Here is a 27,224-nt window from a genome sequence, read left to right on the forward strand (position 1 = left end):
CCATAATCAGTGTAATACCTATTATTGTGTAGTTCCGGTGGTCATCCGTTCTCTTTCACTGAACCAAATGGTTCCTTCCAATGCTAAATGCGAATTTCTGTCTCTAACCTCGAAAACATAGGACTTTCATACAAACTTCCAACCCCTGTATTACCCTAGATTTGGGCAAAATACTTAATAAATATAATAATATTTCTTTTAAAGCATTGACATCAGTCAATGCTTTAAAAGAAATATCTTTTCTAAATTTCAGGTTGGAAAACTTAACACAAACAAAAATAGAAAATACTTCCATCCTCTAAGGGATTTTCCAAAATAATTGATAAATATTTCTATTATTTAAAACTAATAACCTAAATGCCGATTTCCACGTTTCCAACTTCAAAACATAGGACTGCTATTTAAATATATAAAGTGTGTAGCGGTAACTGAAAATAATGTCAGTACATGATTCAGAAGGCGTAGCTTTGGAATCTTTAACATTATATAATTCTAGATTATGTATATGTTTTCAATTACGTGAAAAGATCAAATGTTTATTACCTATTGATGAATTTGCACCCATGGAAACTTTACAACTATCTCATAACATAAAGTAATGGTCTCTGCTATGCGTTTGCTAAAAAAATAGAGGATAGATGACCAGTCGGGTACCAGATATTCACTTCAATACTCAGGATGGCAGTTGGATCTTTCATTAAATAACAGTATTATTGAAGCTAAATACCTAGTTTGTTAGCAGTAATTATTTATTCTCATGACATATTCTTCCTTACTATTTAAGTATTAATTTTATAAAAGATATCATTAAAGCCCACCAACCTGCATAAGAGCAGTGTTGTGGGTCTGTACTCTACAACCCTGTCTCCCCAAGGAGTAAAATAAAACAACTGGATCGACTCTAATACTGTATATTAAGCTTCTCTATAGTTCCCATTACTTGTTACCTTTAAATGACTCTACTACCAGTTCGGAATGCTGTCTTCGGCAGAGAAGACCACTGGCAAGAAACTCTACTGTTGCTCTTTTATTCAATCAATTTAAAACAATACTTATAAACAAAATTACAATATTGTCATATTATGTTATAACGCTAGAGGCTCATTGATACAAGACATATTTTAAGACCGGTCAAACATAACTACTATTATCACTTATAACATCAGGACTTTTGGAACAAGTTGTTTGTATAGAGCAACCTCTGCTACAAAAACTGTTTGTAAAAAATAATGCTAGCCCTAAATAACCCAAAGGCTGAGATATACGTATCTTATGCAACGTCAGGTACAAACATAGTATCAACAACTTTTAACAACTCTATCACCAGCACATACGACTCTTGTTTCGCTACGAAAATATTTCGTTAAGTATATCGTTTCCATTATAAATCATCTGTTCCCAATTTGTAACGTTCTATCCACAATACTTTACTTAATCTCCTTTTCTCAATTAATTAATTAAAATCTGTCCTCACTTTTCTAATTTCTTTCCCGCCAATCGATTTTGTCAGACTCGCGTCTTCCCGCCATTGATGCTTCTATACTTTTCTTTGTCAGTCTACTAAAGGCAATTTATTCTATTTTCAAAACACTACCAATGAGTATACATACTACGGTTAGTTGATTATCATAGATAAATTGCTGTAATTCCCTATTGGAGTCCCTAGGGGCGTTAATGGTTTGAATAAGGAACACTGCGCACGGTGTATCAGAATAAAATCTTTTTATTCTAATATTGCTATCTCGCTCTAACGTATGATGGTGTCCCAGTCACTCACCATAGCCCATGAAGCACGAACCATAGAGTATAGATTGTAGAAAAAATTGCTTATAATCGTCGTAAAATAGAAATAAAACGTAGTTATCAATGTCGCCTTTAAATTAAAAACACAAATAAATAAATATTAAGAGTTTATTTACACTAACAGTCACCGGTACGCGCGGACACATCGCACCGAAATGTAAAAAAAAACGCAGTCTTAGGACACAGCCTACAGCTCCTCGTGCGCGTCGGCTTCCGCGTCGAGCTCGTCGGCGTCGGGCGCGTCGGCGTCGGCGTCGGGCGCGTCGTCGGCGGGGTCGGGCTCGGGCGCGCCCGGCGGCAGGCCCAGCTGTTGCTGCAGCATGTCCTCCACGGCGGCCGCGAAGTCGGTGGCCTGTCCCTCCTGCAGCAGGAAGCCGGAGCGCAGCGCGGCCGTGCGGTACAGCGTGCGCGCCGCGCGCTGCGCCGCCGGGTCGTCGGGGTCGTCGCGCACGCGGCGCAGCAGCTCGCGCAGCACGGGGTGGCGCGGGTTGATCTCCAGCACCTTCTTCTGCGCCAGCTGGTGGCGGCGCTGCGCGTCGTCCGCCTTCTGGTGCGCGTTGGACATGGCCAGGCGCTCCATGTTGCCCGTCCAGCCGAAGGGCGTGGCGGCCAGCGCGGCGGCCGAGCGCGCCAGGCGCCGCGACACGGCGGCGCGCGTCACCAGCTCGCCCAGCTGCGCGCCCAGCCAGCGCGTGAGCGGCTCGAACTCCGCGCGCTGCGCCTCCAGCCGCGCGCGCTCCGCCTCGCCTGCGGGGACATGCCACGTGAGTGAGCGACACGGTATGCAATTAGGAAGTGAGGCTACAATGTGTGAGGTAACCGTCCATTAAATAAATAAATAAATATAATAGCGCCGGCACTCACTCTCGTCCAGGTCGAAGATCTCCTTGGCGATGTTCTGGAACTTCTTGCCGTCGTACTCGGGCAGCGCGGACAGGCAGTACTCGTCCACGGCCTCCGTGAGGAACAGCACCTCGTAGCCCGCGGCCACCAGGCGCTCGGCGAAGGGCGAGCGCTCCACCTCGGCGCGGCTGGCGCCCGCGATGTAGTAGATGTGCGACTGGCCGGGCTTCATGCGCGCCACGTAGTCGGCCAGGAAGGCGGGCCGCTCGCTGCGCGACGACTGGAAGCGCAGCAGCTTGGCCAGGCGCGAGCGGTTGGACGGGTCCTCCATGACGCCCAGCTTGACGTTGGTGGAGTACTCCTGCCAGAAGTGCTCGTACTCGTCGTCGGGGATCTTCTTGAGCATGTCGAGCGCCTTGCGCACCAGCTTCTTCTTGATGATCTTGATGAGCTTGTGCTGCTGCAGGGTCTCGCGGCTCACGTTGAGCGGCAGGTCGTCCGAGTCCACGATGCCCTGGATGAAGGCCAGGTAGTTGGGCATGAGGTCGTTGAACTCGTCCGTGATGAACACGCGGCGCACGTACAGCTTGATGTGGTCGGTCTTGGAGCCGTAGCGGTTGAACGAGTCGGCGGGCTGCGCGCGCGGCACGAACAGCAGCGCGCGGAACGTCACCTCGCCCTCCGCCACGAAGTGCGCGTGCGCCAGCGGCGCCGCCGCGTCCTTGGTGAGGCTGCGGTAGAACTGCGCGTACTCGTCCTCGCGCACGTCGGCCGGCTTGCGCGTCCACAGCGGCTTGTTGTCGTTCATGACCTGCCACTCCCACACCGTGCGCTCGGCGCGCTCGGGCTCGCGCTCCTCGTCCTCCACCCGCGCGTCGGCGTCGGCGTCCGCGTCGGCGTCGGCGTCCGCGTCGGCGGGCCGCTCCACCGTCTCGGTGCGCGAGGCCCACAGGTAGATGGGGAAGTTGATGAACTGCGAGTACTTCTTGACGAGCGCGCGGATGGTGTCGGCCTGCAGGAAGTCGGCCGCCTCCTCCTTGAGGTGCAGCGTGATGTGTGTGCCGCGGCCCAGCGTGTCGCCGCGCGGGTCGGGCGCCACGCTGAAGGCGCTGGCGTCGGACTCCCACACGTGCTGCGCGTCGTCGTTGTGCTTGCTCACCACGGTCACGCGGTCGGCGATGAGGAAGGCGGAGTAGAAGCCCACGCCGAACTGGCCGATCATGTCGTTGGTCTCCTGCGCGCCGCTCGCGCGGCCCGGGTCCTGCATGCGCGCCAGGAAGTCGGCCGTGCCCGACTTGGCGATGGTGCCCAGGTTGTTGACCAGGTCGGCGCGCGTCATGCCCACGCCCGAGTCGATGATGTGCAGCAGGCGCCGCTCGGGGTCGGCCTTGATGCGGATGCTGAGGTCGGGGTTGCCGGCCAGCGCCTCGCTGTCGGTCAGCGACAGCAGCCGGATCTTGTCCAACGCGTCCGAGCCGTTGGAGATCAGCTCCCGCAGGAAGATCTGGCGACAGAAGCGCGTGTTAGGAAAAAAGGAATTACAGCACTTTATCTATGATAAACCCGATGATTATATTAAATATATCAACACACCATAGTTGGTATACTCGTTGATAGTGTTTTAAAAATAATTAATTAATTGAGAAAAGAAAAGTATGGTGATAAAACGTTCAAATTGGAAATAGATGATTTATAATGGAAACTATAATACTTAATGAAATTTTGTTATGGCGGAACAAGAGTCGTGTATGACGACGAAGTTGATATATGTTCTTGTTGGTACTGTGGTTGTATCTTCAGATAAGTATATCTCTTATACCCTTTGGGTTATTTCGGATTAATATATGGAGCCCTAGCATTATTTTATACAGACAGTTTATGTAGTAGAGGTTGCTCTATACAAACAACTTGTTCCAAAGGTCTTGATGTTAGAAGTGATAAAAGTAGTTATGTTTGACCTGTCTTATATGTCTTGTATGAAAAGGGCCTAGCGGTAAAACATATGACAATGTTGTAATTGTGAAGTCTTGTTTAATTTGATTGAGCAAAAGAGCAACGGTAGTTTTTTGCCAGTGATCTTCTATGCCGAAGACAGCATTCTGAACTGGTAATAGAATCATTTAAAGGTAACAAGTAATATAGAGAAGCTTAATATACATTATTAGAGTCGGTCCAGTTGTATTCTTTTTACTTCTTGGGGGAGACAGGGTTATAGAGTACAGACCCACAACACTGCTCTGATGCAGGTTGGGGGGCTTTAATGATATCTTTTATAAAATTAATACTTTAATAGTAAGGAAGAATAATAGTCATGAGAATAAATAACTACTGCTAAGAGAAACTAGATATTTAGCTTCAATAATACTGTTAATTATTGAAAGATCTAAGTGCCGTCCTGAACATTGTTAGTATTGAAGTTAACGGCTGGTCTACGACCATCACAGCTATTTTATAGCACTCGCGTCGGGTGTCGGGCGGCGGCGCTTACCTCCTTGTTGCGGTACAGCGAGTTGATGATGAGCTTCATCATGCGGTTGACCTCGGTCTGGAACGTGAAGTTCTGCGCCTTGTCGCGCAGCTCGCGCTGCTGCGCCACGCTCAGGCCGTCGGGCGAGATGGCCTCCTCCTCGCGCCGCACGGCCTCCGCGTCTGCAAGCACAGGGCACGCGTTGCCGGGCGACGCGCGGTCGATAGCGCGCCGCAGTCATGTCGGCGGCGGCCAGCGCAGCGGACGTGGCGGACGGGGCGGGCGGGGCGGGCGGGGCGGACGGGGCGGGCGGGGCGGACGGGGCGCACTCGGCGGGCGGCGCGCGCCTGCACGCCAAGTCGTTCAAGCTGCGCTTCGCGACGCAGCACGAGCTGGGCCGCTCCGACGTGTCGGCCATCAAGCCGCTGGGCCTGCGTGAGTGCGGCCGCGCCTACCCGACTTCATTTCTGCCTCTTTCATTACTTTTCCTTTCGCTGTGATAAAATCATGTGTGTATGCCTGTATGTGTGCATTCAACCGAGTCGAGCAGTTTGCGCTCGAGAGTCCGACTGGTCTATTCCAGCACGCCTCGCTTGGATCAGAGAAAATGCGATATTCTCGGTAGCCGATAACCACTGTTGGACCGAAGACCTCTCCCAACAGGAGGATTTGGCCATCGAGTCTCAGAACACTGGCGCACGAGTGGAAATACTGTCCAAATAATATATGTGTAATAATAAACCAGAGCAAACTTCTCCTATTTCATGTTCACGTGCTTTAGCTGGTGGACACTATAATTGTATCCCTTCTCATTCGGTGATACAATTTTTGTCTGCTGCCTGTGCTAGCCCTGCTGGTGAAAAGTGATAAGTAGACAAGATGGTATGAGGCTTATGTTATAGGGGACATGCCAAATATTTATTATTATGACACCGAAGCTGTGGAACTATTAACCTTAAATTTTATTTGACTTTTTATACTTTTATTGTGGTTTATTTTATTTAAAACAGAATAAAAAAATGTAGTCACCGTGGATACATAAATAGATATCATACAAGAACTATTTTTAATGATTATTTTCAAATCCCACCATTTTCTTAAATGTTGAAGTGGTTAAGGAGAACGGTGGGTCAACTTCAATAGAAATACACTAGTTAGAATATATTGGTGTTACAATAAAAATGTTTAGGAGCTCTAGATTAAACCAAAGTACAGCAGATTCATTTCTTCTTTCAGTATTTTTACTGTTGGCACAGAATTTATGAATTGTGGATGAAGTCCTTTTTAATTTCTGTATGCCACATTTACATGTTAAGTAAAGATAGCTCTAATAAATGTGTCGTTTTAAAATGATCGATTAAAGCTTGTCCCCGATGTGCGCGTGCGCAGCCAGCGTGGTGCGCGGCAAGTGCGGCGCGCGCGAGGCGGCGGGCGAGGCGGCGGGCGAGGCGGCGGCGCTGCGGCGCGTGCGCGCGCAGTTCCGCGCCGGGCCGCGCGAGCGCCTCGCCGCGCCGCTCACCAGCGCGCACGAGTGCGTGCCACCTCTGTACTCGCATGCTAACTACACTAGGATCTAGTCAAACTCTTGTTGCACAATTTTAATTTCATGATTCAATATTGTACTCGTTTTTCTGTCGTGTACAATAAAAATGTAAAATGCAATCATTCATTCATTCATTTCAAAGAGTTTACAGTGTTCTGAGAATTCGACGCAACCTTAAAGGTATGCATGCTACCACTCCATAGCCAGTGTGGTGGATTACAGCCTTGCCATTCTCAGTTTGGGAGCAGGCCCGTGCTCTGTATTGCGCCGCCAACGTGTTGGCTATGATGATGATGGCTGCCCAGGTACGGCTGGTGGTGGGAGCGCGGCGCCCGGCCGGCGGCGGACGGGCGCGGCGACGCGCGCCTGCAGCACCACATCCGCGACTCTGCGTGGCTCAAGGAGCGCCTGCGAGTGCTGGCCACCGACAACGGCCTCAAACGCTAAGCACACACGCTTATGCTGCTATATGCTTATATGTCTGACATGTTACTATCACTGTAGTTTTATTTTCTTCCCTATCTACATTTATGTATTAAATTAAATAGATGCGGTAAGATGTGGGGGGCTACCATCACACAGACACTGTTATAACAATGTGTGTTCTCCTTGACCTCATATACCGATAGCTGTTTGAAATCAAATTTGATGGAAAGACAAGACTCATGCAATTGATAAATTTCAAGGCGAATAAATTTAAGCATTAATTTATAGCTGGATTATAATATTTTATGATATCACTATATACAGATACTATAAGACAGTGATAAACGGGTGTTAGAAAGATAAAGTAGAAACTTTAATATTTAATCCTCAGTCACAATCTGGAATGCGCCCGTTTGGCTCAAGGGGATTGCAGCTTTAGCATGTTTACAGCTGTGGCATGGCCAATAACTGTTTTCTTTATTCTATTGACTCAAATATGAATACTTAAATCAATGAAAATGAGAAATAGAACCTGAGTACTTCATTTTCTGTAGATGATCTACATGAGTTGATGAAAGCCCTTGACATAGTATTTGTCTACACCGCGAAGCGCCTTCCTGCTGAAGGCAGGCGGGGGCGGGTCTGGCACTCACCGGTGCGCGAGCCTTCGCGCGAGGCGCCCCAGTCGGCGTCCACTGTCATCTCCTCCACGCTGCCGCCGGGCTCCTGCGCGCAGCACCCTGCGGACACGGAACCGTCAGTCTGCGCTGATTGCTTTGTAAAGCGGCAACGACACCATGTTAAAGAACTGAAGGTTCTAGCGCTCATTTTATACGAGCCGGATAAAATCAGTTATTAATATTTAAATACCACCATTTTTCAAATACAAGATACAATTTACTCATGTAGGTAGCCAAAAACGTGGACACGTCTATATATCACAAATAAAAACTTGTTGAAATGCCTCACCTGAAAGAAGTAGGACGCCTACCCCGAGAAAGAAGTAGCTCTTCATTTTTAATTCACTATATAACCAATGCTTTCATAAATATCACACAATTTCACTAAAAACCGGCGGCAACCGCCGTTAATTGTATGTCTCGACTATCCGACAACAGAATCAATGGAAGTTTGCCAAAAATCCTTCTCTCGATTCCAGTTTCATAGACGCTCTAGCAAGAAAGATTGAACAGAATTGGTACTTGTATTGGTTGAAACAATTTTAGTCTGAATTTCTGCAAATCAAATTCAACCACGACAGTAATCGAGCAAATAGGAAAATAGAAAATACAAATGTCTTTATCTGATTGGTTAAAATGGTAACTGCTATACGTCAACTAATTATATTTTTTCCATCTGAGTATGGAGGGTAGAGATAAGGAGAGTCATCTGTGTATATGAAAAAGTGTCGTCAAAATGTATTAAATTAGGATGGCGCCACATTTGCATCAGGGTAACTCTTAAAAGAAGCGCCAAATATAAATACCGTACTATTTACTGTTTACGAAATAAAATCACTCTAAATGCACGTTTGGTTATAATAAATATGTAAGGTTATATTTACCACAATATTTTGTACAACGAAATTGAAATTCTCAATAATTAAATACTTTAGTCGATAATGACATTAAATTTTTTAACTCGGCATACTTCAATTCATCTACGATTGCTACATTCATACCATACCCTGTGCATCCACCAGCGCCATTGTGGAGGATTTTTGAACTGTTATTTAGCGCAACAACTGGACACTTATTCAACTTTTCTCCCATATAAGATGACTCTCCTTACCTCTACCCTCCATACATCTGAGGTTTTACGTTTTACAGAGACACTGACAAACGTACAGTGTTGCTGTACTTTTAAAAATAGCAGAAATGAAAATTTATCGAGAATGGCTGTAAGCTCTTTTACAGAAGAATGTTTATAAATAAAATTATTCCCACATTTTTTGTCTAAAAGTGAATAAAATATCGAATGGGAACAGGGAATAGGAGAAGTTTATTATTTAAACTGGTGCATGGCATGCATACCAAAAATCGAAACACTGGAGCTGTGGCACACATTTCGTTCCTTCCATTCTTTTATTTAATAGAAAAAAGTATAAGTTATTATTCATATTTATTATTTGATCTATAATATATATATTAAAAAGATCTCTCTACGTCTCGTACGTAAAAACTCTCTTCGTTTACATTATCAGTATTGGAGGGCAGAAACTAAACAATCACCATGTACGATGTTTTTTTCGTAATTAAGTACGCAGATTGTCGATTAGGGTTGACAAAAAAAATCTAAAAATATTAGGTAAATATGCTGTAAATAAACACAGAATTTTTAGTTTTTGAGAATCATTCAAAAACAGAATATAATTTGACTTTTGTTCTGAGCAAAACATAAGTGGTGGTAAAATCTGTGGTGAATAAACAATTTGTCAACGGCTGTACGGTTGTAAACCTTTGCCTTAACCCTACGAGAAAATAAAGAGAAAAAAACCTGTGTGTACTTATGAACACAAGTTGAAAGTTATACTTCTTTAGCGTAAAAAGTAAAAAAAACTCGTCTAAAATGTTTTCGTACGCCTCAATCTACGTTTGTAGAGAAAATGACACTAACAATTGAAAAAAAAAACGTGTGTGTATTTATGTACACGCGTTAGATGTTGTACTTCTTTGGCGTAACAAGCTAAAAATCTTTTCAAATTTTTTATCTTTCACCTTATTCGACGTTTGTAGAAAAACGACACTAACAATAGAAAAAAGGTATTGTTTGAATTATTGAAAGTCAACTGCCAAACCTAACTTCAGGGTGTCGATTTTTTGTGACGGTGTGCGCATTGTAAAAAGTGAGCTGGCGGACGATGTATTCTCCTCTCACTCGGTTTCCTAACTACCTTCATTCTGTAAAAATCGTGTATCCATGTGCGCGCGGATTTCGTTACATCGTACAATTTCACTCCCAGGATGTTTTCCTAACGCCGCTAAACAATTATAACTTCAAAAAAATACCAGTTTCCGAAAGGGTGAGAACGGGAGTACGCGTTTTTTGAAACTCATGAAGTTTTAGTTTTAAATGTCTATTTGGGATAGTTTTGTATGTCTAATTTTGAGTTGATTTCGTTATTATAGGGAGAGGGAGCCTTAAGGAACGTGGAGGGAAGAGACGGACCGGAGGCATCAATAGTGACAAAAATCGGGATTGTTTTGTGAAATCGGTGTGTGTGAATGTTTATATCGAAAATTTTTGGGATTTTGAGGACGCGCCTTTTAGCCCGCTCTTTTTCCATTCACTGACAAATTATCAGAGATTTAAAAAATAAACCAACTAACCCGTGCACTATTCAAGAGCTTTAAAGAACAAGCTTACAAAATTATATAAGAATATATTACATCAACAATAGACATTTGAATTACCCGAATTAGAAAAATTACTCTACTAAATTCATGGCTGTACAGTGCTAGACCTTTGCCTTTTCCCTACGGGAAAGAATAAAGAAAAATAATATGTCAATTGTCATTTTTCAATTAAAATGATTTTGTCAATTCACGTTTATTTGATTCAAATATTAAAACTATCTACTTAAATTCATTGTAATGAATCGAAGAAACAAACATAACTAGCATATTGAGTCATATCGATCATGGAGGTGGGCAGTTCACCGAGGAATGTAACTACGAAACGGCGGGTCAAGTACCGCAAGAGTTCGTGGGCCGTTCAGGAGTTTGAAGTGTGGAGCGGCGAGATGGTCTGCCGCGGGGCCGTGCTGCGCACCCAGGGCGGCGTGCTGCTGTGGCTGGGCGGGCGCGAGGCGCGGCTGGGACACGTGGCGCTGGGCGTTCCGCGCGCGGGCGGCGCGCTGGCCACGCCGCTGCTGGGCGCGGCCGACGACGCGGTGGGACACGCGCGCCGCCTGGCCGCCGCTTTGGCCTGCCCGGCGCACGTGTGCTGCGGCCAGGACTTCGACCGCTTCGCGGCGCCGCTCGTTGCTCGCGGCGTGGCGGCCGCGCTGCGCGCGCAGCCGGACCCCGTCTGAGCCGGGACCGGCGCTGTGCCTCCACAGTCCACTTACTGTTCAACAGCTGCTGCTGCTATGAGTGCACCTTGAAAGTTCAAAGTGGGCATGCTGTGAAATGAGATGATTGTATGTGATTCTACTAATAAAATCTCAGCTGCACATGAACCTTTTGTCATTTATATTCCCCAAATTGAAGGTAGCCAGAAAGGAGTTTTAGGATGGTTTGAGCTTTATTATTAAGATGTAAGGTAATGAGGGGAATGTATTTTAACAAAACAGTAAAATCTAGCAATAAAAAAACCTATCAGTTTTCCTGAATAATCCAAAACTATTATACTAATTTGAAAAATGTGTTTTGTACATTCATCCGATGATGATTATCAACCCATTATTGGGCCCCTCCAGGGCGCAGCTCCCTCTCCCGCAGGGCCTCCCACAATATTAATAGTCCACCATGATGGCCCAGTGCACATTGGTAGACTCCACACACTTTTGAGAACATTATGGAGAACTCTCAGGCATGCAGGTTTCCTCACATGTTTTCTTTCACTGTTGAAGCCAATGATATTTTAATTGCTTAAAACGCACAAAAGTTGAGATGCATGCTGGGATTCAAACTCGGGCCCTCGAGAGTCATTGAAGTTGAAGTCTCACTGTCCACTGGGCTATCACCACTTTGGCCAAGATGTTGAACAACATGAAATATTACATTTAATATAGAAACCTTGTTTCAAATATAATGTGATCATCCCGATTAGTGACAATTAAACCCCTAATCAAAAATCTGTGTTGGTGCTCTTAACAGTTGAGGAGTTTTTTTATTCTACTACATGTTAGCCCAGTTGTAATCAGTCAATTTTGTTTTGCTGAAACTTTGTAACTTGTTTAAATAGTAACCTAGACCTTGAGAAAGGACATAAAACATATAACTTTCTTAATTTCATCCGTAAGGGGGATAAAAGTTGTTTTTATGTTGGTATATCAAGGTATGTTATAAGTTATGTCAATGCAAATTAAAATATGTATATTTTGAAGAGTAAAATAGTACAGATAAACTCAATTCTTTTCATTTTTGTCTGTCTGTATCTTGGCCGTGGATCAAAACTAGGTACTAATTGAATTCAAATGAAACTTGGCATTATGTGAGTTTATACTACTGCAAGCAAAGTACAACTAAAATAATTAATGTGCTACAAGGTAAGAGGATCATTTCAACAGAGGGTTCTTGTTCACCTGAAATTCAGCAATGTTCCCTTTGGAGAGGGTCATCCCTTTCAATCTTCCAACATCGATGTTGGACCCATCCATTTACTGACTTGGGTTAACATTGCTTTTATTTTTTGCATTCTTTTGTGATATTGAATTAGACAAAAAAAATAAACTCAGAGGAGAAGCAAACAAATTAAAAACAAAGAAAAATCAAAATGATAATAATTAATTAAATAAATTAATTTTATTTGGCTGTAGGTAATGGTGGCTAGGTTAAGGTGTGCTGGTGTGGGAAGTTTGTCAGTTGTTCTGATGATAATAGCCAAGCGTTGTTTCATTACAAACATGTCTATGGAGGTTCCTATGATAATAATAATAATAATAATATTCATTTATTCAAAGGTTAAAAATAATGGGATACAATATTTACATTTATGCCGTAACTTCTGAGGAAGGAGAACCTCTGTTACAGAGGGTAGGTCTTTCCTGATGTTACAAAGGGTGCTTTTTTATTTCAAAACTGTGTTTCATCAAATCTACTTATTATAACATATCTATACTTATAATAAAACTGTAACTGGAAGATTTCTGTACATTTATTATATTTTGAAAATTTTGACAGGGGGATGCTTTATAATCGATGCTGAGTGCAAAACAGATTTTTATTTAATTTTTGTCTGTCTGTCTGTCCGGACATCACGTGAAAACTACTGAACTGAATTAGATACAATTTAGTATAGTTGTAGCTGATATTCCGGGTCAACAGATAGGCTACTTTTTATCACGATAAACAATAAGTTATCTCCGGGAAATGGGATGGAAGTTTTTATCAATTTTACTTCATAGCTCTGTTAAATTTTAACCGATTTTAATAATTCTTTTTTTATTGGAAATTGTATATTCAACAAGCATGTATTGTATCAAGCATGTATTCTCTAATTTTAAGGAAGATCGGATAAATATTCTCGGAGATAAAGGGCATAACTCTTCACTGATAACAAGTCAAGTCGCAAGGTATATGGGAGTGGTACAACGAATGCATGCGTACCGCCCTACTTATATTATAAATGCGAAAGTTTGTGGGAATGGATGTATGTATGGATAGATGGATGCATGTTTTTTTCACTTTAACGCCACAACGGATGATCCGCTAAATTTTGACAGAGACATGCAATAGTCTGGAATAATAGGCTTCTTTTTATCCCGAAAACGCAAACAGCTTCAACAGGATAGCATCACAATTTTTCCGCAATTGTTTCCAAAATCCGCGCAATTTGCGTTTTAGATAATCGTGGTTTTTTGGATAGGTTGAGGACCTGAAAGTGACAAAGACTACTCTTCTGTCTGTGTGTCTTAGCGAAAAACTACCGAACGGATTTTTGTACGGTTTTCACTAATGAACAGAGTGACTCATGCGCAAGGTTTTAGTTTATTTTAGTACTAGCTGTTGCCCGCGACTTCGTCCGCTTTTGTTTTTGTTTTGAAAGACATGTGCCTAATGAATTTGGCAGCACTTTATGTATTTAGGATAGCTGAGCCTGGTGTAAAATCGTCAAATACTTTAATCCCCTCGCCCGAGAGAACTGAGCTTAATTTCGGGATAAAAACATCCTATATTACTTACTTCTAATACCTTCAGAAAAATGTGTACAAAGTTTCGTGATGATCGGTTTAGTAGTTTTTGCGTGAAAGCGTAAGAAACAAACTTACATTCACATTTATAATATTAGTAATTAGTAAGTATAGGGATGGTTTTCTGTAAATTGTTGTCTAAAATATAACGATGTTTGTTAAAGATGTCATACTGACTTGGAGCTTCTTTACTGGCGTACGCCGCGAAAATGATTGACAATAAGTACATACTAAGATTAGAATAAGGGATCACTCCATATGTGAATGTGGCTTGGAAGAAGGCACTGTCTCCCATATCCTCTTCTCTTGCCCTAAACTCCTTCATCCCCTCTATGATGTTCTCCCAGTCCAAGTTCCTCGTCCTCTAAATGTTGAGTGTCTGTTAATGTCTGTGTTTAGCCCATTCTGTAGATTCCTATGTAAATATGTTAAGTGTAATAATATTAAGTTGTAAATATATATGTAAGAACCTTCCTATCTCCAACAAAGTAACATTCTAATTATCTGTTTTTCTGTTGGAAATTAACTCATAAAGGAGAAGCAAAAAATCTGCTACTTATTTAAATGCGTCAAGATTAAAATTTGGTCTTCCTCATATTTCACCGATCATTCTCAAAAGCGTGTCTCCTCCATACCACGTGACATTGGCGAAGTAAATCGTACCCAATTGGTACAAACGCAAGCCATTAAAAAAAAAAAAAAAAAATAAGTACATACAAATAATGTGCTATATGTTTAAAGTCATAATTATTACTCGGTAGAATCTGCCTTCCGAACCGGTGGTAGAATCACTACAAACAGACAGACTTGACGTTTCAAAAGTGCTTATATTAGGCCTACTTGAAATAAATGAATTTTGAATTTTGAATTTGTCAATCAAAACACGGGTAAAATCTAAAGATGGTGGCATTGCTATCATGAATTTAATCCTTATCCAAATAAATAGTATTATAATATAAATTGATTATGTACCTGCAAATACCTCTTTAAATTATTCAAATTAAAGAGGAATTTGCTTCCTTTTAGCATTTCTATACAACGGGTATAGAAATGCTAAAAGCAAGAAAAATGCAGAGTAAAACTGGACCTGGTAGGTAGCGGTGCAATTCGTTTCTAGGTTTTTTTAAGATATTAAAACCTTTAATAACTGATTCAGTGCAGATGAAGTTGTGCTGGTCAGCTAGTTAAAACTAAAACATAACCCCAAAGCCCAAGCCTAGAACCAGTGGCGTGCACTTCATGCATGCACAAAAGCACTGCATACCAAAATTATTTTTCATAAGTCGTATTGGAGGGGAATTTTTTCCGTTTGGTGCAATTCTTCTACTGTATGCATACCCTGGTAAGAAACCCAGTGCACGCAATGCCTAGAACACTCGTAGGTATTCGGGACTGGATATCTTACTTATGACAATATATTAATATCGAGAAATTCCAAATTTCCTCTTTACTTTCCGATAGAACAGCCATATTCTGAGAGAACAAAAAGAAATCTTTAGACCCGTAGGTAATATTTTCCAGTTATTACAACAGAACTATTGTTAAAAAGTAGGTAGAATACTACTTAGGGATCAGGAACTATAGGGCTAAGCTGCATGCGTCCAGAACAACATCAAATTTTGATTTGCTTGAAAATTAACTGCTATCGGAACTAGGTATTCGGTAAAAACGCCAGAACTATTCGCATCAGGAATTCTAGAACTCAACATGCGAACAGAACTCCGTTTTATTTGTGATCTGCTCGCAAATGATTACTTTCTGAGGTCGAATGAAGGCAATCGAATTCATTGATTTAATATGTAAATAAGTATTTGTAAGCATTGATCGATTATCGGATCTTCATTTTTAACTGACCTACGAAAATGGACGAGGTTCTCGATTCGGTTGATTTTTTTTTTCAATGTTTGTTACCTTACCTCATAATTCTGTCATTTATGTGTTTGCAGCGGTAAGCCATCCCATGTGGATCCATTTTCATCAGATTAGGATCTGTTGCAAAGATCATGGAGAAATCGAGGGAACCCTTCAAATATTAACGGGACACCTATAACGATTTGAGTATTTTTAAAAGTAACTTGAGCATTTCCTTTTTAAGAGCACCAGGGGATATATTTAACATGTCCACCGGCTAAAGCAGGGGAACATGGAATTTAAGAAGTTCACACCCGTTTATTTGTAAGTAGGTACACATACATTTTGTTGTAAGTTGATAAAGCTGTGTGAGAGGATATTTTTTTATCCTTTCCCCGGGGAGATAGTTGTCTCCTGCCCATGCCAGCCGTGCAGAAGCAACCAGGCTTCTAAAAATATTTTCAAATGACAATGTGAGATGGTGCTAACGAAAAGAACACCCGGCTAAGTTTGTTGTGAGCTTCTTCTTAGACCAGGGCGCGTTTGGAACACTCGTAGCTTTGGTTTTAGGTTTACGATTGTATTTATCGCCATCACTACTCACTACTCCGAGTACCGACCTGTACATATTTTGTATGTAATGAACGCATCAAAAGTGCCATCGATGTGCCTACTTGAATAAAGAAATATTTGACATGATAGTGGCTGTTTGATGCTCCAAGAGCCTGAAGAACAGATAATAGGTAATTAGGTAGGATGTTTTGGCAAAAAGTTCTACAGTCTAGAAACGGAAATAAGTAGGTATATTTATTTATTTTTCCTAACACTAGGAGTGTCAGCATTGCTCTGTTATCGCCTACCTAAATACTTATTTATTTCCACTGCGTTAAACTGCGTGGAATTCACAAAGATAATAAATAATATGAAGCTAGGTATAACTACCAAGCGGTGATAGCTCAGTGGGTATGACTTCGTCTTCACTTTCGGAGGAGCGAGTTCGAATCCCCAGCACGCCCCTCTAACTCTAAGTTATGTGCGTTTTAAGTAAAATAAACTTACACGGTGAAGGAAGGAAACCTGCATGCCTGAGAGTTCTCCATAATGTTCTCAAAGGTGTGTGAAGTGGACTACAGCTTTAAACCCCTCTCATTGTGGGAGGGGACCCGCGTCCTGTAGTGGGCCGGTGATGGGTTGATAATATCGGCGTGCAGAGAGGGTATGCACAGGGTATGCAGATAGATAAATAGATACCTAAGTAGTATAAAATGAGGAAAATCTTCAGTAGGTACATGTAAAAAATACTTAAGGGTAGGCTTTTTATAACTCTTACAATGCCTATCCTTAAGTTTTTATAACTCGTACTGGAGATTTTCTTCATTTTATATCATCTGCATACCCTGTGCATAACCTCTATGCACGCCACTAGATTTGATATGATGATGTTGATATTGCGTGATTACTTTCTTGCCTACGAAATATCGTAGGTGAAATTGATTTTACCAAATGTAAAGAAAGTTTATAAACTATCATAGGTAGGTAGAATCACTGAAAATAGAAGATTCTACAGTTTTTCTGGGCAATGACCCTAGATTGTAAGTTGCAGTGGGTTACCCATATAGATACACTAGCATGTAAACTAAGCTCGGCTGCCTACGCCGTCAGGAAAATTACTATACAATTGATGAATTTCTTAATGACAAGGTTGCTTGGAAGCATCCGGCTCCGCTTTTATCTCTCACAAGATAGAAAAATGAATTTTAAAATGAAAAAATGTAAATTGTTGATATTGGAAAAGAGCAACTGTTGAGTTTCTTGCCGGCTTCTTCTCGGTAGAATCTGCCTTCCGAACCGGTGGTAGAGTCACTACACACAGACAGACTTGACGTTTCAAAAATGCTTATATTAGGCCTACTTGAAATAAATTAATTTTGAATACTTCCAATACATACCTAGATAGCAATAAGTAGGTACCTATGTAGCAATTTTTTGATATTAAGATAGTAAAAAAAAACAAAACAATAGCTTTGTATTTATTATAAGGTATCTTTTAAATATTATTAGTAAGTATCTATTATTAGATTGCTAATATTAAAAACTAAATATGTTTTCCACCAAGAACCCCGCGTTCCTGCGGAAGTGAAGGCCTGCTGTAGATATGCCCACCGGGCTCTGTCTTTGGCTGGGTAGGTAGGTGCTTACCATCCAGTTTCTTCCGGCAACCGAAACGATATCGTGTGACCATCTTGCATACGACCTGGCCATGACGTCAGCGTTGTTTTCCAACGGTCATCGCTCAGCCCAGCTATGCTTAATTTGTTTTGGTTTTATATTAAAACATAGGTAATATTTTTTGCTTGAACATGATCTAATACATAGATGCTGCCAAGATTGGTGTGCAAAAATCGTTATGATTATTTTAAACTAATTACTATTGTAACATTACAATGTGGTTCCTTCTGTAATATGTAACTAAATTAAATACTAAAATATCAAAACATGTCCTAAAATGTCAGCCTATACCCACCTACCTACCGAAATGTTTGGTCGAATTGATTACTCTTCCCAATGTTGAATAATGTTTAAGATTAGCCTAAATATTCATTAAATGATAATAACATTGATTTATTTTAAAACATATCTACTTATTAAAATTATTTGTCGTAATGAAATCCAACGGTACCTAGTTTATTGTTAAATTTAGGTAACAGAACATATGCGCTTTTACATACCTACTATACTATACTTTATTTAACTGTTTTTGAAGGAGACATAAGAAGTTCCTCTTTATTGCGCTCTCTATTATTTACAAAGCTAAAATGTACTAAATGTCCTACTTAAATGTATAACGAAGGTAATGTAAGGACCTGTAGTTCCTCTAACTTCAGCCTACAGCTGTCTGTTCGTTTTCTTTTATATATTTATTGGGTTCAGCAACAGATTATACCTACACTGAAACTAGCTTAGGAATTACAAAATTGAGAAACATAAAGTTGTAGTGTGAACCCAATTAGCTACTAGCAAACCGGCATGCGTATCTGAAAAAATACAAGCCGCATATTATGATATTGATCTAGCACATCTTTTGCGACCTGCCCATCGCCGATGTAGCATTTGAGAGAAATCGTGCCATTTATATGTCGGCCCAAATGACCCGGTGGCTGCGGCCTGCCACTAAGTTCTCTACCTACCTTGCTACAGATTTGTACGAAGCCGCTATATCTGACAAAAATGAAATGGTGAGCCAGGCCAATGTCCATTGAAAAACGTTGAACACGAGTGTATATAATAGCTGCTTTGGTACAGCATCGATCCCTGCTATGTAGAGATGTTGGAAAAACCCTGTAATAGTTTTAGTTAATAGTTTTCTAAGAGATCACTTCGACGGCCGCTCTGTACCTCCGGGACGAATTAAATAAACAGTACTACAGAGTGCAGCCCTTGCCCCGTTGTGCTGGCGGTGCGGTGCGGTGCGGGGCGGTGCGGTGCGGGGCGGCGCGGCGCGGGGCGGGGCGGTGGGCGGGGCGCGCCAATGGCGGCGGCGGCGCGGCGGCAGTCCCGCTCGGCGCGCCGCCTCGCACGCATTCCTGGCGCGACGCTGTCCGCGCTCGCCCGCTCCGCAGTTGCGCCGCGAGTGATCCGCAGTGCGCGAGTGCCGTTTGTCCGCTGCCGCGCCGCCGCCCGAGCCGGCGGCCAGCGTCCGCAGCCGCCGACGCGCGTGTCGCGTGACCGTGCTCGCGAGGACTGCTCAGTGCCTCCGCTGAACCGTGAACGCCTCCAATAAGTTAAATATCGTGGCAAAAGCAGTGTTTCATTGGAATTCGGAATTCTTAAAGGAAGCCCCTCGACGAGGCTTAGGTAGGTCACCATAATATAATACAATAGGATAGTTAGGGAACGGGAGAACCCCGTACTGTCGTAGCCACCTACCTAGGTAGAAAACTAAATTTATTCAAATCGGTGTCCACGAGTTTTCTTGATACTTCTTTTTACAAAATATTGTGGATTCCGAAGGTGTTTAATTCTGTGCTTTATTAGTAATTACAGATCTACCTGGCTTTAGCCCTCCTAGGCTACTCATGTAAAAATGTATACCCCCTTAAGTATCCATTCAGTTCTTATAAGGTAACTTTATGAACTCTTAGAAACGTAACGAACGTAGCGTCTGTTAGTGTTACATTACCGGTGAATATACAGGTACTGGTTGGTAAATCTTTGAGAAATTAGTAAAGACTTGTGTCAGCGATTTGAAGATTACGGCGGATAACGTTATTATAATTTAGCCGTTGGCCGCAATCTGACAAAGAGTAGGCAGGAACATATTTGAAAATATACTAGGTAGGTAGGTATATGTTCACAAAAATTTGTAACTCGTTTGAAGGAACGGGTAGCGATGCAATTTTATGATTAACTACCTACTGACCGGTTCACATCTCGGAGATGTTTCTTAACGTTTAAAGAAAAGTCCTATTAGGTATAATATGAAGAATTACGTAAATGATGAAAAAGCTTGGAAGTGTTATAAACCAGGTTGCTTTTAGATAGTTTGTCAACAAACAGAACGCCCGGCAAGTTCCAGTCGGGAGTCCTCGTAGCTTTAGTTATGTTATCGCCATCATCTCACCAGGCACCACGTGTGTGTACACATTCTTGTGTTATGTACCTACCAGGGCATCTAAGGGTTCATGTATAGTCATACTCGGATAAAAATATTTTTGAGTTGACTTCGAAAGCTAATGTCCGATTTCACCGTCGTGAACTAATCGCGATTAAGCAAGCTATACTCAATTTAAGTACCTAGTGTTATATTTAAGTTTCTTAGTCGAGAGTCAAAAAGCAACTTGTAGGCGTGCGCGCTTCACCTTAGGTGACAGTATCATTTAGCATCAAGCTAAATTGCAGCCTTACATTAGACTATGTTTACTTATGAAGACCTGACCTATCTAATTAATATAAGAAAACATGTCCATAATACCCCTCAGTACCTAGGATAATACCTAAAAGTAAATAGATAAGTTACGCATCTAGATTACTAGTGGTTTCCCACGGATTCTTCTGATAAGTAAAATTTACCCATACCTACTCACTAACTTTTTTCTGTAGGTAGGTAGGTATATTCTATACAAAATGTTATGTTGTTATAATAATTAGGTACCTCCTAATTATAAAGATGAACATATACGTAACACCTTTTGGTAGAAATGGGCACGAAAGCAGTCGTTTAAATGCATGCAACATTCAATGCTCTTTCACTTACAAAATTCTTCAGACTACCTTTTTGTTTGGAATCGCTTCTTTGACTTCACACGTTTCTAGCGTTTAATTTACTTTACAAAAAAAGACGAATTTCACCACAGCTGCTGTCGGGCTGCTTATTTGGTTTGTTTTCTTAAGCTAAAAGGTATTACAATTCCTACAACTATTTTAAAAACTAAAAGCCAAGTGTAAACGACTCCATCACCTTTTACTAAATATTGCATCAGGCTCAGGCATCGTGGCCAGCCCAAATTGCTTTGCAAGCAAGTGGCTACCCGTGAATTACTTAGGTAATATTGTCTTGTTCCGGTGGCTAAGCATCCGGTTCCAACTTCACTTCCACGTGAACAAAGTATAGTGCTTTCCTAAAGAATATAAGAATGAAAATCGCAAGTTGCTAAAAGGAGATCAATGCTTTGTAATAGGCCGGCGATGCTGGACGATGGTTACATAGAAGAAAAATAGATAGAAAATTAAGTTTTTCCTGTTTATATTATAAACGGATTGCTAATGTACGTAGGGTTCTTTTAATCCTATGAAGGTAAATGGGGGTCGGAAGTTAATATCGGAGATTCTTTTCTGTGCATTTGTGAACGTCCCATATTTTTAAAGTTTGAGACATTTAAAATACGGTACGGTACGGTACGGTATTTAAACGATTTTGAAAATACCTATAGACCAGGTAGGTTCCATTATTTGTATGCCTCCTTATTTTAACAAGGTCGCTCTCTTTCATAATTACCTCCTGTAAATCCGCATGGATTTCGGTTTGTATATGGCTGTCCGTAGCGGGCCCCGCGTGTAACTGTCCGCTGTCCGCAGGGCTCCGCTGCGCCCGCGCCGCCGCGCTCGTGGGCGCGCGGCCATGGGGCGCGCGCGGCGGCCGGCATGGCGGTGAGCTGCCCCGAGGTGATGTACGGCGCCTACTACCCCTACCTGTACGGCCGCGGCGCCGCGCGCTCCTTCCACCACGCGCCGCACTTCCAGTACGACCGGGTGAGTGAAGGGCCCGAGGCGAGGCTCTCAGGGACAGACCTTTATTTCTCGATGTGAGGTTGGTTTCTCCTTTCGCTTTAGGTACCTACTACCTGTGATAATGTATAAACTTCCATAGGGATCGGTTGATAAGTTAGGGTGTGAAAGAGTTCACGAAATTTAGAATTCTGAAAGTATTAGTCGATAAAAGTACTTCAGTGCATATTCATATTGGACATTATGCACCTAATTACTCTTTGCCGCATGTGCAGAGCCGGGCGAGGCGCTAGTTATTGTAACAGCGTGGGCACCATTAACACTTAGCATACTCACCAAGACATACGCCTGCTATTAACAATAAACTATAACATCTGTATACCTAACTACCTAAATTAATAAAACATGAAACGTTTATTGCAAACAATAAAATTATGAAATACCTAGGCTATATGAAATAGGCGCGTAAATTCTTTATACGTGTGACACAACAACCTGCTATAGAGCTTTGCAAATTATTATTATTATACGTTGAGTCGCTACCATTAACTGGTGGGGGTGTAACAGATAGTATTATTATCATTCTAACAATTGAGCTATCGAATGCTAAAAAGATTTCTCAAATCTGACTGGTAGTCCCAACTCTTCAGTTTTATAGTTATAGATAAAACGAAGCCCTAATATCAGGATTTCGGGCTCCGGATACCGGGCGTAGTGGACGTTATCAATTTCACGACACTTCACGAAGAAGCATGGTGAAATCTTATTAGACAACAATTGAATCGTCTAAAATACACTTAGACGTATGATTACTTATTTAAATAACTAATGATTATAGTAAATGGGAAATTGTATTTGTTTAACTAATTTAAAATGAGGAAAATCTTATTCATATTTATTTCAGTTCTGTCAGTCTGTTGGTGTTTTCTTCTTTCTATTGCGCCCTCACTGAGCAACCAATCAATTCGATTTTCGCCATAGATTTAACTTCTTACCCCAGGAAACCAGACGGCTCCCACAAGATTTATAATAAAACCGTTATAAATGCGGACAAGGTACGGAACACCTAGTTATCTATATTATATCAATCTATCACACGAAACTGTAAAAAGCGACTATAAAAAATAATATTTTAGTAAAGTTCATTGACTAATCATAAATTATTTGATTACTTTTGTTACCATTTTAAACTATTATACTTATTCCTTACGGTTGAAAGATTAAATATTGTTAACATATTATTTTTTAAACATAATTCTATGTTATACAAAGGAGTTTGTCTGAATAGAAAGCGGCAGTTGTTTTTGTTTTCATACTTTTATTTTATTTATATTATAAGTATACATAAAAGAACCTGTTGAGAATACGAATATGAAATGAGAAATAAATAAAAGAAATGTAATGGTAGCACTGAATCTTAACTGAAAGAATTCCGAGTCAAAATTAAAGAAACCGTGAGGCAGTGCTGCCAATTGTACACTTTCCATTTCACTTTACATAAATATAATAAATAACTGCGACAAAACACACATGGCCATCTAGCCACAAAGTAACTTGTGTTATGGGTACTAGGATGACTGATGAATATTTTTATGAATAATGTACATAATAAAATACAGATGCTAAACCTATTGCGATATAAGGAACGTTTATGTCTGTCTCCTAACACATTTTTTTAAAAACTCATTAGGAGGCATATTACACGCAACATAGGTACCTACTTACATCATGTTATATTCGTTTTTTAACGTTGTGGTATGTGAGGTGCAAAACACTGTGGAACTATTCCGACGTTATGCCATGATTGTTCATAATGACTACCTATGTATGTTTAAAATATGAGATTAGTAGATATTCATTTCAAATACATGATTTTCAAGTGATTTGAAACATATGCATTAAACTTTTGCAAATCCAGTGGGAGTTATTTGCTTGCCTGGGATAAAAGTAACCTATGTTACTGTATGTGCCGGACGTCAAGCTGTTGGGTCGCTCGGTTGGTCCGCGACGAAAAGACAAACAAACAAACACACTTTCATATTTATAATATTAAGTTGGGAATAAACGCACCAACTGACCTACACTGATCGCGCATCAAGATGAAACTAACTTCTCGGGGGTCTATAACTTTTGCTAACAAACTGCTCTGAGCACATGGCGAGAAGAACCTCCCCGAGTGTGAACACTTCCGCGTGTTACGAGTAACTCGTCGAGGCCGCTACATTGCACACGTTCGCGACTGGCAGGGCTCCGGGGACAGTGTGCGTCTCACAGAAGGTTTAGTAGTCGAGATGAAGTGACACACTGAACCTTTTGTATCTTCGTTCCGTTCGATGTTATCAGTGCTAGCATCGAGCAAATAGCCAAGGTGTGCCCTCATTCCTCCGGTAGCTGCGAGCTGGCGGCCATTAAAGCAATAACAAGGCATTGGCCTCGCTAGTGCGCGGTAACCCGACACCCGCCGGCCGCAGCTGCCGGGTAGGAACCGCAGTAGGTACCTACTCTGCCAATCGACAACATTCACTAAGCATCTCTTGTAGTCTAAATGTTTTAACAGACTTACAAAAAAGGAGGTTTTCAATTCGGTTGTAATTTTTCTTTTTAATTTATGTTAGCTCAGTTTTTTTTTGTTTGAGACGGTATACTTTCCTTGTGTTCCCATTTTCATCAGGTCAAGATCTGTTGAAATTGAGTGAACTCTTCAAATATTATAACGAGAGAGAGATTTGAGTATTTTTAAAGTAACTTGAGCATTTGCTATCGAAAAGCAACATTTGGTCGAGTGAAACTGATGACTAAGAGCACGGACGGCCACCGGAACTAATAAGTATCAATACAACTAAAGAGCAAGAAATAAATATTTTATAGGTAACATATTTTTTAAGTCGGTGTTAAGTAAAATGTAGAAAACTAGTGGTACTTTCCTCGCTTCTGAGTTTATACAAGAAATACGAAGTGCATGGTCTATACATAGTACCTTTCTTGTATCCCGGATTGTTTTTATTATAGTAAAACTAGCCCCACTATTTTTCAAATTGTAGTAAAACGATGAATACAAGAAATATAAATTAAATAATAACATATCAAATGAATTTAACATCTTTGAATCAGTCTCTTTGGTTAATCAGGAAACATGGCATTGGACAATTGTTCACATGTTTGAAAATACTACCCTGAAATGCGTGAAATAGGGGTTGAACAAACTGTCACACGCAGTTTGGGGTCCTTGTGAAAGTCCTAAATTTACTATATGAATGTATTTATTTTGACAAATCAAATGTTTAATATTTTTTGAACTCTGTATTGTACAACCAACAAAACGGTGTACAAAAGGCGGACTTAATGCTAACGCATTCCCTACCAGCCACGTTTCGGACATGCGATAAAAACGAGTGTGGCTGTGGCGAAACAAAACTTACCTATATAATATACATTATATACCTATATAATATACATTATATAGGTAGTGACACATTAATAAAAATATAACTAATAATAAGTATGACATGAGTAATGAAGCCTTCCCCAAGACTTTTATTCAATAGTGGATTATTTACTATAGTGAACTATTAAACGCAGGAAATAGCAGTCTTAGTAAAAATTACTTTATGTTTTTTAGTCTTATTCTTGAGGAATAATATATAGAGGCTACCAAACGATAGAAAAACAGCTAATATTAAATAAAACGCCCCGCGCGCAATGTGCCCCGATGTGCCCCGATGTGCCCCGATGTGCCCCGATGTGCCCCGAGCAGCGTCGTGTCGGTGGGCCACATTGTTTAGAATAGCGGAAGAAAGATTGTCTGGGAAACTTATTACCAGGTGGACGCGGACGATGTCGGTAGACCAGCCGAGTTTGATAAAACGTGAGATATAGAAAAATCCCAGCCATTATAACGTCGTAAACGATTATATGGAAAAAAGTCTTTGGAAATGCTTTACTAGGTATATGTAGTCTACTTAATTTAAGTGGCATTGTGAGATGGTGATAACAAAAATATCAGCAATTTTTGTTTCGGGCTTCTTCTAACCATAACATGTAAATTTTAATATAAACAATCAGTACCTACCTAATACGAGAGTTTTGGTTGAAGAATTCAGAATTTTTACCTCCCATCAAAATAATGAAATAGTTTATTACCTATACCTATATGAACTTTTTCCTTCTCCAAGAATTGGCGATGAAATGCATAGAAGATTTTCCAAATTGGAATGAGCTAGAGATCAGCGCGTTTAGACATAGAAACCAATAAACTGTTTAACTTTATCATATCATAAAAAAGATAGGAATCTAACACAGACCAGTAAAAACACATGTAGCGGTTGCCCGCGACTTTGTATACCAACAGTTTTAATACAATATATAATATATACATAAAGCGATGAAAACATTAAACATTAATTCTATACTTTAATACTTTTTATGTGGTGTACTAATTAATTGATTTTGATAAAACATGTATTTTTATAGGTTATATCAAAATAAATGTCATTCTCACTGTTAAAAATGACACAATTCATTTATTTCAAGTAGGCCTAGTTTATAAGCACTTTTTAAACGTCATGTATGTATGTTTGTAGTGACTCTACCACCTGTTCGGAAGGCAGATTCTACCGAGAACGCAGATTCTTCAGAGCAGATTGCTCTTTTTCAATATCATTTTTCATGTTAAATTTTGAGATGAGAGCGGAGCCTATTTCCAAGCAGCCTTGTCGCTATGAAATTCAGCAATCGTCTAGTACCTATCCGCGATTTATTGAATCGATGTTTTAACACATTGTTTAAACTTATGCATTGGCAGGTCGAAAGTTACCTTGGGAATCATATTATAAAAGCATACCTATACTCAATCACACAAATGACTTCTGCACCTTTCGCAAACGATATGCAGATGTCACTAACTTATATTCATTTCGTAAGGCGATTGTTTATATCCACTTTTCATTTATAAAGTGTAATGTTTTGTCTAACAAATACTTTATTGTTATAAATATATTGTGAGGCTACCGTAAGTATTTCTATTAATTTCTCACGTAGGGACCGTACAGCTCTTTTCTGCAATATGAATATAGTTTCAATATCAGCAGCTTTGCCCCATAATAAGATCCCATAGGCTGAAAAAGTCTTGCTGTTTCTACGTCAGTAATCTGTCTAACTTTCCTGACGGCGTAGGCAGCCGAGCGTAGTTTACCTGCTAGTGTATCTATATG

The 27,224-nt window shown here is 40.9% G+C and overlaps 3 protein-coding genes across 3 annotated transcripts in view; 2 read left to right on the plus strand and 1 right to left on the minus strand.

Moving 5' to 3' along the window:
- Positions 1 to 1,893: 1,893 nt before the first annotated feature.
- LOC120625653 (endoplasmin) lies at positions 1,894 to 8,278 on the minus strand. The gene is made up of 5 exons (XM_039892755.1): positions 8,052 to 8,278; positions 7,736 to 7,822; positions 5,135 to 5,295; positions 2,668 to 4,150; positions 1,894 to 2,550 (listed from the first exon to the last, which is right to left on the minus strand). Exons 1-5 carry the CDS (start codon positions 8,095 to 8,097, stop codon positions 1,991 to 1,993), a joined length of 2,337 nt encoding a protein of 778 aa, XP_039748689.1. The 5' UTR covers positions 8,098 to 8,278; the 3' UTR covers positions 1,894 to 1,990.
- A 1,710-nt stretch (positions 8,279 to 9,988) lies between these two features.
- On the plus strand, positions 9,989 to 11,262 carry LOC120626104. Its single transcript, XM_039893397.1, has 2 exons — positions 9,989 to 10,104; positions 10,211 to 11,262. The coding sequence occupies exon 2, from the start codon at positions 10,723 to 10,725 to the stop codon at positions 11,113 to 11,115; it is 393 nt and encodes a 130-aa protein (XP_039749331.1). The 5' UTR covers positions 9,989 to 10,104; positions 10,211 to 10,722; the 3' UTR covers positions 11,116 to 11,262.
- A 10,610-nt stretch (positions 11,263 to 21,872) lies between these two features.
- The window catches only part of LOC120625654 (protein vestigial), a 38,087-nt gene continuing 32,735 nt past the window's right edge, over positions 21,873 to 27,224 (plus strand). Inside the window, exon 1 of the mRNA XM_039892756.1 lies at positions 21,873 to 22,038. Within this exon, the coding sequence (XP_039748690.1) occupies positions 21,931 to 22,038 (108 nt within the window). The 5' untranslated portion in view covers positions 21,873 to 21,930. The remainder of the gene's footprint in view (positions 22,039 to 27,224) is intronic.

The sequence above is a fragment of the Pararge aegeria genome, chromosome 8, assembly GCF_905163445.1.
Source record: "Pararge aegeria chromosome 8, ilParAegt1.1, whole genome shotgun sequence".
Lineage (NCBI taxonomy): Eukaryota > Metazoa > Arthropoda > Insecta > Lepidoptera > Nymphalidae > Pararge > Pararge aegeria.

Excerpts from the sequence above, each read along its gene's own strand:
- LOC120625653 (XM_039892755.1), bottom strand. The coding sequence starts at position 8,097 with ATGAAGAGCTACTTCTTTCTCGGGGTAGGCGTCCTACTTCTTTCAG. Across the intron at positions 5,296-7,735 it reads GCGCGAAGGCTCGCGCACCG|ACGCGGAGGCCGTGCGGCGC; the intron begins GTGAGTGCCAGA and ends CTGTGCTTGCAG. Across the intron at positions 2,551-2,667 it reads GATCTTCGACCTGGACGAGA|GCGAGGCGGAGCGCGCGCGG; the intron begins GTGAGTGCCGGC and ends ATGTCCCCGCAG.
- LOC120626104 (XM_039893397.1), top strand. The coding sequence starts at position 10,723 with ATGGAGGTGGGCAGTTCACCGAGGAATGTAACTACGAAACGGCGGGTC.